Source organism: Cavia porcellus, unplaced genomic scaffold, assembly GCF_034190915.1.
Source record: "Cavia porcellus strain 051 isolate PalLab524CR breed Dunkin Hartley unplaced genomic scaffold, mCavPor4.1 scaffold_31, whole genome shotgun sequence".
NCBI classification, from domain to species: domain Eukaryota; kingdom Metazoa; phylum Chordata; class Mammalia; order Rodentia; family Caviidae; genus Cavia; species Cavia porcellus.
The window spans coordinates 12626223-12638119 of NW_026947514.1; the positions used below are offsets into that span (position 1 = coordinate 12626223).

Sequence of the window (11897 nt, forward strand, 5' to 3'; positions counted from 1 at the left end):
TCACTCACTGGCTCCTTCCACCGTCTGCCACAGAGGCCTATTTAGGGGAACAGACTGAGCCCGTGTCACTGCTCACCTTGCTCGACAGCATCCTCGACAAGCTTCCTGTGCAAGGTCAAGGCTTTCTGGTCAACCACCATGGAGCCCTCCTTCCCCAGGGCCTGCAGGAAGGTGGTCAGGGCAATGCCTCCCGGAGGACCATCCATCTCTTCCGGGGGCTCGTGATTGAAATGCGTGGGCAATCCGATGGTGATCAGCACGGAGTGGCCAAGGGACAGCGACTTGTGTTTAAAGTAGAAACCTATGCTGAGTGGTTTGGGTTTTTTGACTGTTTGCATTGTTTTTCCAAGAAGTGGGTTGGAGGAATGCGGCAGGGACTTTGAGTTACTTACCAGATGCTTTCTTTCCTCCTCCCAGCCCAGGAGTGAAGAGTCGTGGGCAAACAGGAGTGGAAATGACAGTGTCGCCTCTGACCTTGCCCTATACTTCTGGTGTTTTTCTCCAAACTCTTTATTCTTGGGACTGAAAAGCTGGTATCCAGAGCCCCCTGGGTGTCACCTGGTACAATGGCAGAGCTGTGGGTCCTCGAGTTGACGGAGCCCAACTCTTCCTGCTGGCCTAGGACGCTACCTGGTCAGCATTCCCTGGGTTGTGCTGCGAGGAGCATAAGCTTTGTTTTATTTGTGCATTGCTTCTTGGGTGTATTTGTCGAGGAAGTTTGACAAACGCTAACACAGGAATACAGAAGGAGGAAGGGACATGGCAGTATATGCACAGTGGAGTCCCCAACAGGAGATCCTAAACAGAGGACGTGGCACATGTATTTTAGTGCGAGGCAAACCCAAGAAAAGAAGACAGGAAAGGGAGAGAAAGGCCATTGAAGGATTGTGAGTGGACAAGTGGACTCCCAAGGGAGTGTTGCCCATCGGGGTGTTGACCCCTCCCTGGGCTGTGCCTGCTGTGGTGGAGAAGGTCCTGGGGGACAGAGACTGCAGTCCCCACCCCTCCAGGAGCAGAGACCAAGCTTAGGCAGGAAGCTTCCGGACGGGAGTCGCCCACTGCAGCTGCAGGCCAAACGCAGGCAGGGCAGGGGACACAGGTAGGGCACAGTGGCATGTGCTAGGAATGTCCACCGGAGGCTGCCAAGCTGGACCCAGCTGGGCAGCAGCCTCCTGACCTTTGTCACACAACATCATGCTTCTGTCTCCACTCAGGTCACCCCTGAGCAGGCAGTGCCACGTAAAGGCAGAGCATGGCTTAGGAGCTGTGGCTGTGGACGAAATCAGAGGTAGGCACAGGGAAGGGAAGAGGCACTGCCTCGCATTGGAGGGGTGCAGCATGAAGGATGTGGGGAGCCTATTCTGCAGGAACAGCTCCAGAACATCATGTCTGTGTGTCCTTGGCCGCATCCCTCAACCTCTCTGAGCCTCAGTTTTCCTAGGTGGAGAATGGGATGGTCCAGGCATATGAAGACTGTGGAGGCATATGAAGCATATGAAGGCTGTGCAAACTGGACCAGTTCTGTCCGGAGGGTGACTCTTATCTTAGATCTGCACATTTCACAGGAGCCAGCAGCTCACTTCTAATACGCGGCATCCACAGTAAAGCGGTCATGAGTATGCAGAGTGAGTGCTCGCTGTGGCATTGTTTATGATGTCAGAATAACAGGTCGCATGGTGATTCACTTGTATAAAGGAACTCTGCAAACAGTAAAAAGGATGCTGTAGAAGACCATGACACAGAACGATGTTTGCAATACGTTAAAAAGTAAAAGCAAGTTCTGAAATCATCACAGAAGATTCTGGTGCATCTACACATTCACGCAGAGGCTCGAGACGGAGGGAAAGTCCTTACAGGCAAGCGCGAAAGCTAGTACTGGCGTTTGCAGCGGGATTGCAGTGGGATTCTGGTAATTTTTATTGCTCTCTATTTTTATATCTTTTCTGATGCTTCTCTAATGCACACTGATGGGAAAAGAAGGACAATATTTTTTAAAAATTAGGATAAAATCTATTTCATAAGGTGCGGGGGGGGGCACCAATGAAACAAACGCACAGAGAATTTTGTCAGCTGAAAGCCAGACGTCTATTTATGATTTTATAATAAGTGCCAAGATTATTACATATAATTTATATTATATGTATTCTCCAGTCTGCTCAAATGCAAAGCAGTGTCCTTTTAAAATGTCTGAGCCGTACCCAATGAGTAATGCTCAATACACCCCACAGTGTCGTTAATCTTATATGTCCTTATTTAATAGAGTCAGAAACAAAATCATTTCTTGTTCTTGAGAATTGAAGACGGCCCTTCAATGACACTGGCGCATCCAGACAGTTGTAAATCTGCCTTCGGGTGACCTCACGCTTCAGCCCTGACTCCCAGACTGCAGGAACACGGATGGGCGCGCTGTGAGGACCGCCGATCATCCTTATTTAGCAGTGGGTGCGTGGCCGCTGGTAGTAAATTTACTTTCTGCTTCTTCCTTTTGAAAGTGGAAGTATTGGCAGAGTTAATAATTCATTTCTCCTCATGCCCCTGGCTGAGTGGAAGAGCCGAGCGCCTGGGTAAGACTACTTGTGAGGGAGAAAATATGGTGGAAAAAATGTAAAACATCCACCCAGGTGATCGACCACCTAATGTACAGCTGCGATGAATATATTTCCCCAGGTGTGTCTGCGATCTGAGGCTTGGGCTCCAGATTTCCTGCGCACTTGTAGGCAAAGCAAACCATAGTTTGCACAGAATGAATGGGTGAACCAGGCAAAGAGCCGTGCCCGGTGGCTTAGCAAAAAGATTAGCAAATGCCAATTCTCTGTTCCTGGGAGAGAAAAGCACCCATTTCTAAAGCTGTTCTGCTCGGGTGGGATCTTGGCTACCATGCCGGCCCTAGGAGATAGATGGACTCCCTGGCTGTCTACACCAATGCTCCACAAGGCACTGTTTTCACTCACAGTCACTAGAAGCAGCTCAGATTGAGGTCAAGTGCTGCCCTAACTATCTACTAGATTTGTGGACTTGGAAAAGTTTCTTAACCTTATTTGACTCAGTTTCCTTATGTGTTAAGTAGTAAGGGCTGTTTCAGTCACTGAAAGAGCTTAACGTGGAACATGGAAGCGCTTTTAGCAGGATATTTGACAGAGTGAAAACTCCCGAGATGATCGTCATTGTTCTTATTACTTGTTGTCACCGTGGGAGGGCTGTATAATTGTCAGGAGGCTGATGAGGAAACTGAGGCAGAGTCGACACTCCTGGGCATTTGCCTACAAGGAACAGACCACACACTACAGAGGGTGAAACAGCGCCCTCTGCTGGCGGCCTCGGTCAGACACTGAGCTCCTAAATGTAGGCGCAACTACAAGTTAAAAGCCCTCAACCAGCTTTGAGCAAACCTTTTTCTAACTGGGATCAGCAGACCCCCTGGGTTCCCGCAAACCCTGTCCCAAGCCTAGGAAACCAATGGCTTGCAAAGTGCAGAAAAGTTCTCCTTTTCCTGAGATGCAAAATACAATGTACATGATGGCTGCAAACTGCTGTGAGGTTGTCACCGTCCCGCTTGCTGGGATCCCCAGCCTTGTACACCTACGCCTGCTTCCAGATTTAAAAAAACAAAACAGTTTTATGCTGAATCCCAGAGAAACAGCACAAAAGGGGAAGATGGGCAGATTGTTAAATACATGCGTAATTTTTTTTGGCAGTGTTGGGGATTGAACCCAGAGCCTCATGCGTGTCAGGCAAGTGCTCTCATCTTGAGATACATCCCCAGCCCTTGTATGTGGATTTTTAAGAAATGGTGGCTCTCGCCTACCTTTGAACTATCCTCCTTCTTACCTATTTCGCTTACCTGTTTGGTTCTGGGCCACATGCCCAGCTAATACACTCACCCCTCAAACTTCTCACATGTTAGGGCTGACACAAAGAAGGAAGCAAAAATCACCCATAATACTATCATCCAGAGACCATCAATAGGAGTGTTTTGTTGCATGCATTTCTAGACTTTCTGGGATTCAATAAGCATTTAAAAAAATCATATTGTAGATACAATTTACATCCTGTGTGTGTGTGTGTCCCAGGACAGGACCTCGGGGCCTTAGTGCACGCTGAGCAAGACATCTACCACCGACCTGCATCCCCAGCTCCTGCCCTCACTCTTACCCTTTCCTCTGAACATTATAAGAATGATACATTTCTTCAGGTCATGAGGTGTAAATGCTTCGTTTCTTACCTGGGTCTATGGCAACTGTCAACTCTAGTTCTCTGATCTTCTCTGATCATCAGCTGAAGCTGACGCGATGCTGTAGTGCAAAGGGTCTTGGGGAATGAGATGGATTTCTGGAACTTTCTCAGGGGTGAGACACTGGGCTGCAGTCTTTGCATCTTTCAGATGGGTCATACTGTGCAACCCGGCATGCTGGTGAAAGCCAGCGGAGCATCTGCAACACACAGCAGGAGGGACTGAGGCCAGCCCTCCTTCTCCATGCCCAGCACATTCTCATCTTTCCACTGCGGATCGGTGCAGTGGCATCTGGACATTAACTCTGCCAGTGACACCCTCGTACTTCAAGTTAGAACAAGCTGACCTACTGCTAAATCAAGTTCTGTTTAAACAGTTGCCTCCGACTTCCGGTAGAGTACTGGTGAGTTTACTATGGCAGAATAAACGAGGTGCAGGCTAGAGCTGGAAGTTGTTGAATATCCCATCAGTTGAAGCTATGGAGAGCAGAAGGGATTCTCAGTAAATTGCGATGTATCTCAGCTCTTACAATGCATGAAACCCTCTTGCTTTGTTTCCTAGCAAATGTTAGGCTTGGTTCCCTCTGTGAACATAGCTTCTATTTTTTCTCCTAGCACTTACCATCTTGCTCTGGCTTATGCTAGTTTTATTCTTTAAGAGCACGTTCTCCTAGATTACAGGCCACACGAGGTGAGTCAAGATAGTTATTAAGAAGTAGCTTTAGTTTGAGATGCAACCTTACCCTTTCTATGCCTATTTCTTTGATTACAAAATAATGATAATGTCTCCTCTGGGTGTTGTCAGTCTTAAATTGGAAAATGAACGTAAAAGTGTCCAGCAGGGTGCCTGATCCAGAGTAAACCCTCAGTAAATGATGGTTTGCAATACTGAACCAGGCATGACTCTTATCTTCTTTATCTTGGTGCCTGGATCCTGGGGCTTAACAGTTACTCTACCTAAATCCATCCTTTCCGCCTATTATCTGTGAGTACTCTAACTCTAACCCTTCCAAAGGGGAGTTATCCTTGAAGAACGCTCCTTGAGAAGAGGAACTTCTGCTTATTCATTTAAAAAATCCTACGTAGTGCTTTGCACCCGATAGGCATTCAATAAATGGAGACATGAATTGAGTGAAGAACAATGTCTTGAATTTCACAAAAACAGTGGTTTCTTAGATTTCATAGAAAGCTGGAGTCAGCCAACATGTCAGAAGGTTAATCTAATGACGAATGTGTAACGTTTAGAAGTGATATATAAGAGGAAGAACTAATGGGTCTGATGGATACAAACATCATTTTCAGTAAAACAGGTCCCTCTTTAAGCCAAGTCCACATCAGACCAGTCGTCGGCTCAGAGTGTGACCCAAGGCTCTCTCCCCATTGGTTGTACAGTGTGCAGCAATTAATCTGTCACCAATAGAAGTTTAAATACTGAAAGCCTGAGAATGAGTCAAGGCTGACCCTGACCAATGACGTGATTTATCCGCATGTGGGATTATATATGCCATCACCATCCTTGCTAAAGGGCAGGCGTGTGTCGGGATGGCGACACCTAGGAGAGCGGCTTTGCATGGCGTCTCCCGTGGCTGATGGAAAGACACTCCGTATGTGTGGGCGTATGTAGACACCGCTGCCCTCTATACACACTCAGAAGTGGCTGCTCGCTCCCTGAAAGCTCCATCTTATCTCAAGCAACTTTGGATTCTCAGGATCTGAGCTCATGCCTGGCACACAGTAGGTGCTCAATACATGCACGTTGCACTGATGAATGTGTAGAAGCCTGTGGAGGTTGGCATACTTCACCAAGATTATTAGAGAATCTTTCCCTATCCTGAGTGCATTCTGATAGCTAAACGCTCATGAATTCTTCCAAAATAAACTGAGCTGCTGTAAGGCTCAGTTCTATTATTTCTAATGCAAGTGTGACTGAAATTGGCCAGAATTTTCCAGCACCTATAACAACTGGAAGAGTTACTATTATTATTATTATTTGAGGGAGGTACCAAGGAATTAAACACAGGATCTTACACTTGCCAGGCAGGTTCTGCACTGCTGAGCTATATCCCAGGCCCAAGAGTTATTATTTTTAATGTTTCTATCACATGCCGATCTTCCTGTGAGCCAGTGAGAGCATGCCTGTATGTCTTTTCATTGTAATATCCTTGTAGCCCTTCGTAAAAAAAAAAGTACTGACTGTATTGCTTTGCATCATGTTGCATATACAATCAGCCCTCTGTATCCATCAAATTATGAGTCATAAATATTTGAAAGAAAGAACCTATATCTCTGTTGACACATGCACTTTTTTCTTGTCTTTATTGCTACACAATACAGTATAACAGCTATTAACATAGCTTTAGATTATAATCAGTATAAGTAATTTAAAGATAATTTAAAATATACAGGAGAATACATAACTATTTTCTAAGTAAGAATACATAGGGGATTGGAACATCCACGGAGTTTGGCGTCCACAGGGGGTCAGGAGCTAGTTGCCCATGGATACTAGTGTGCTGTATGAAATGGTTTGTCTAGCTGTGTTTCTTGACTTCTCACATTGTTTTCAAGGCCCTACCAACCTCTGCAATGTCTCAAAAAGCCAAGCTAAAGGTTATGTCTTCTGTTACAGGGGGTTGTGATTCTTCAGGAAGTGGAAGTATATTCAATCAAAACAGTTTAGCTATATAAGACAGTCTGTCCTGGTGAGAAGACCCAGCCCTGCATTAAAAGAAACAAACTAGACAGTGATTCACAGAAGGCTCCAGACCCATGTCTGTGTCTTTTCCCCTGGTTTTATTTTTTAAACCAGTGTCCTGGAAGCCTACACTTTCAAGAACCTGAGCCCTTCTAGTTCTCTGCTAGGCCAGAGTAGGGGTCCCCAAGTGCCCCAGCACACTGCAGCTGCTGACGGCTTCAAGACTGGTCAGCTGAGAAGGCCAGAATACTGGGGCGTCCCCTGGCTGCCACACCACATGGTCCCCATAGTCAGGTTTGGGAAGCTCTTTGATTCTCAACAGTTCTGCAGGTGGAAAAAAGAACTGTAACCTCTTGGCTAGCACCAAGCAAGTCGGGGAAGGAGATGGAAAACAGGAATTGAGGCTGTAGCCACCCAGGACACTCCGTAACTTACGGTCTGCATTTCCCATTATGGTTTTGAACTTGAGATTTCAAACCTGGGTGATATCATTTCCTGGAGGACACTTGGGTACATCTAGCCCAACTCTTTCATTGCACAGATGGCTAACAAAGCCAGCATGAGTTTATCCTGACACAGGCTGAGTCACATCACACAGACCTCTACTGCTTACCCCTCACAGCACCCCCTAACCCTGGCCTCCCTCAAAGTGCTGAAGTGGACAGTGAGGATGTGGTGCAATGGGTCCAGCTGATCCCCGCCAAGGAGAAAGCTATTCATCAGAAACCTTCCTGAGGTGGCCTTGAGGTCCTGAGGGAATAAATGTTGACCATCTTGTCATGGAATGCAAGGTGCTTTTTTTAGACAGCTGATCAAGTTCAGGTAAAGGGACAGGACTCTGGCTCTCACCCAGGGCCAATCCCAGGCTCTCCTCAGGCTGGGAACCTTCTAGAGCTTCATCCCTCCCCCTCAGATGAGTTCACTCACTCTCAGATTGACATAATGCTCTAGGGATCAATGGATTTCAGTTTGAATGGAAGTTCTGAGCAAAACCTTCTCCTGCCCACACAAGCCACTGATAAGCAGCCCAGATTAGAGATCACTTTGTGCTCACTTCCTGGGACAGAGTCTCCTGCCATGTGCTGTTTCCCCACCCCAGGATCCGTTGAAGTTCACATGAATTTTATCTAAGATCGCTAGTGGGTTCTTTATACCTGTGGGCATCTATACCTTTAGTTCTGTTCCTACTGTTGTAGCTTCGGGGCCCTGTGCAGGACTTTCACCCCTGAAACCCCTGGGAATAGAGCGGGTTCCTGGCCATTTCTCAGTCCGAGTGACACTGTTGGAATCATAAGTGAGGGGGGACACTGACCTGGGTGGCCGATGTGGATGCGCTGTCCTTGCTCACCCGCCGTGGAACAAGAGACCTGCAGCGGCCTTTCCGGTTTGTCCTTAGAAATGGGTCTCACTGTGACCACCAGGGGGCAGCAGAAACCAGCAACGGTGGCACGAGGCACCGCGGTCCGACAAAGCAAGCGGAAAAATGGGAAAAATTGAAATTAGCCCAGATCCAAGCAGGGACCACCCAGAGTTCAAGGCAGCTGCATGAAGGAGGAGGTCCAAGTAGATGTTATAAAAATATACCTTCTACTTTTAGGTGACATCGAGGTGGGGGAAGTTTGCCGGTAATTACTGGTTTACAGCTGGGAATCTTAACCTTTCACGTGCCATGACCCCTTTGATAGGCTTTTGCAGCTCTGGACAGAGGCCTGGTCAGAGTAGTGTTGCTGATTCTATAAAAGAAAATTCATAGGATTCCTGAGGGATCCAATTATATTGTGAAAACTTATCAAATTCTGAGAAAATGGGATACAGCAATGTGCATGCTTTTTCTTCAACAGCTTCAGGAACAAAACGGCAATCTACTGCCACTGTGATTTTGAAGTGACGAATGGGATATTTTTGTGATACCAGGAAAAATGCTAATATGAGATGCAGACATCTATGATTTCTTTGAACATCCACAAAATTACAGGGTCTGCTGCCATTGATAATAGGAAGAAATGCTAGATTTTAGTTAGAAATTATAAATTTAGGGCTGGGGATTTAGCTCAGCGGCATAAGCGCCTGCCTTGCAAGCAGGCAGCCGTGAGTTAGATCCCCGGTACCGATAAAAAGGAAAAAGACAAAAAAAAAAAAAAAAGAAATTATAAATTTAAAAACATCTCTATTCAATTTCATGGGTCCTCTGGATTTTCTCTATGGATTTTAAGAGGCTGAGACCGTCATGGCAGAGGGACCTAAGGGATGGACTTTCCTGGGGAAGACAGAGTCTGTTTTTCCTCTAGTACTCACAGAGGGGACACAGGCCTGTCCCCGGGCCACTGAGTTCTGCTGTGCTCCTGCCTCAGTAGAAGCTGCCCAGGATGACCTGAGTGACTCTCACTGGCCTTGTGCTTTTCCCTTACTGTGAAGGTTTCTGGGGCCCACACTGGAGCTTATGAAGGATTCAGGGTGTGTGTGCCCTGAGCCATGATCCACTGGGGCAGCCTTGGCTGCTCTTTAAAGGGCTTGCTGTTGCCACCCTGGATGGAGCCTGGGTATGCCTGTCAGCCTGGTGTCTGCATAGCAGACTAGGCTTCCCCAATGGGCACCACCTCTTGTGGCCAGGCATCCTGGTGTCCAGTTGGCTGTGGAACTTGGGCAAGTCTCTCTCTCTCTCTGGGCCTCAGTTTCCTCACAAATGAGCGGCTTCTGGGTAAGCCAAGAGGCCCTCCCCTCTTGTCTTTGCCTCACATGACAGTGTTGTCTTGGGCTGCCCTGCCCTGGGTCCCAGCCAGCAGCTGTGGCTCTCTGCCTCGATCCTCCCTAGTTTGAAGCAAACCCTTCGGGCACCCAGTTTGCTGTGAAAGGCAGCGGCAGACTGTGGGCGGCCTTGTTTCTAATCAGAGGCAACTCAGGCTTCGCTGGCAGGAGCCCAAACCAGGACTTAATAATGCCCGGAGCTCAGGATGTAATCTCCAATCTGAGTCCTCTGTAAAAAACGGCGCCGGGAGCCTGGCTATTTGCTGCAGCCGCCATTGATCTGGCAGAGTGAATTCTCAGGCTTTTCCAAAAGGCAAGCAGGATGGGACCAGTGGAGTGGGGGACTCTACTTCTTGCCCCTTGTCAGGTGAAGGCTGAAAAAAGCTCAGAGGCTCAGTGGGAAGGCAGCACCCAGTGGCAGGCACATCTCGGGAAAGGCCACCATGCTACCTTTGGGACCACCAGCGGCTACCTCCAGCCAAGAAAATGACCCAGCTTTCTGGACTAAGACAGCACATCAGCCAGTGGCCGGGCTGAAGCTCTGCCACAAATTCCTTAATAGAGTTGGCCTCAGTCTCCCTGAGGTTACACGCACCCCAAATAGGGAGGATTTTCCAATATCGCTCCAAAGAACCCTAACTAACAAGTAGGCCAGACAAGTTCCAAATGAGCTTAGTGGATGTAGCTACAATAAACTGCCAAGAAGCACTACAATTGAGGGTTAGGTCGCTGCTGGGGATACCACAGTGGTACCTGAGGTGGGCAGGAGAGAAGCTAGTTCAGAAAGGATAACAGCTTTGCTGGGTTGCACAGCTAGCAAGTGGCTGAGCTGCGGCCACAGCTCAGATGTTTTTGCCTCTTGTGCCAGTGCCGTACCCCTACAGGAAAATGCAGGTTGATACACATTTTCAGGCCATTCTGCCCTGCCCTCGTATGCTGCCGTGTGGCTGTGACCTGCTGGGTCTCTTCTAGAGAGCTCGGCCTTCTCCAAGGCCTCTTCCAGAGAGAAGCTGCAGCCTGAGACAAAGGTCACCATGTCCTTCAGCTTCTCCGACCTCCTCCAGCGAGGACAGGTAGCCTGTGCAGGCACCAGACTCGTATTTCCAGACCTGGGGATGACCTGTCCTGGGGACACGATGGAAAGTTTGTAGGCTCTCAGACTCTCAATATGGATTTCAATAGTGCTTCTTTAGTTTTTATTTTTTGAAAAGAATCACACTATGTAGGCTGGCCTCACATTCAGTATGTAGCCTGGCCTGGAACTTGAAATCCTTCTGCCTCTGCCTCCTGAATGCTGGGATTATACATGTGTGCTACATGCCTAGTGGGCAATGCACTTTTTAAAAAGACACACAAGAGTGGAAGGGAAGCCTAGTGCTGAAATTTCAGGCGCAGGTCCCACAGCGGGGAACATTTTGGCGGTGGGATTTTGCAGGCTTCCCAAAAATGTGACCCGTTAGAAGCTATTTAATCAGCGTGTATATAATGCAGCCACTGTCTCCCACTGCACTGCAGTCCTTGTAATCTCAGCCTGAGAACAACCACAACAGCCAAAAAAAAAAAAAAAAAAAAAGAAAGAAAATGGTGCCCTGTCTGCCACGGCCACAGGACCAACAGGATACGAGGGACAAAGGAACCTCTCCAAGTTGGCAGGGAAGGACGCCTTTCTGTCCTGCAGGGTTGGAAGCGTATCATTCACTCCCAAGTCATTTCCTGAGCCAATTCTCCTTGCTGGGTACATGCTTGGTGACGGGGCTCTGGAGATGGAGAGGAGCCCTCCCCAGACCCTAAACAACTGGTTATCCTACCTTGATAGGTGAGACACTGTTGGAACCAGTTCAATACAGAGCAATAAACCTTAGCAGTCCAGGTAGAGGAGGGCCTCAGAGAATGGAGAAATCCATTTTCTGCTCTTGCTATGGTTTGGATATTGAATATTCCCCCGCGCCCCAGGACTCTGCATTGGAGACTTCCCCAGGCTGTGGAGCATTTGGAAGGTGGGTCCCTGTGGAGCTTTTAGCCAGCCTTGCCGCTTCTGAGACACAGTACCTGACACCCGTAACTTACAAGAGGAAAGGTCTAATATAGCTCACGGTTTCAGGAGGTTCAGTCCGTGATGGGCAGGCTCCAAGGTAGAATCTTCACGGGAGAAGGATGTGATGGACCTACATTGCTTGGTTCATGGTGGCCGAGAAGCAGAGCAGAGAAACAGTGCCGGAGAGGAACA

The 11897-nt window shown here is 48.0% G+C and overlaps 1 protein-coding gene across 1 annotated transcript in view; it reads right to left on the minus strand.

Moving 5' to 3' along the window:
- The window catches only part of Dglucy (D-glutamate cyclase), a 53891-nt gene extending 43170 nt beyond the window's left edge, over positions 1-10721 (minus strand). The window contains 7 exon segments of the mRNA XM_013155188.3: positions 77-281; positions 4167-4268; positions 4271-4387; positions 4390-4430; positions 7127-7249; positions 8238-8392; positions 10603-10721. Coding sequence (XP_013010642.3) covers positions 77-281; positions 4167-4268; positions 4271-4387; positions 4390-4430; positions 7127-7249; positions 8238-8392; positions 10603-10706 — 847 coding nt within the window. The 5' untranslated portion in view covers positions 10707-10721.
- Between the last annotated feature and the right edge of the window lie 1176 nt (positions 10722-11897).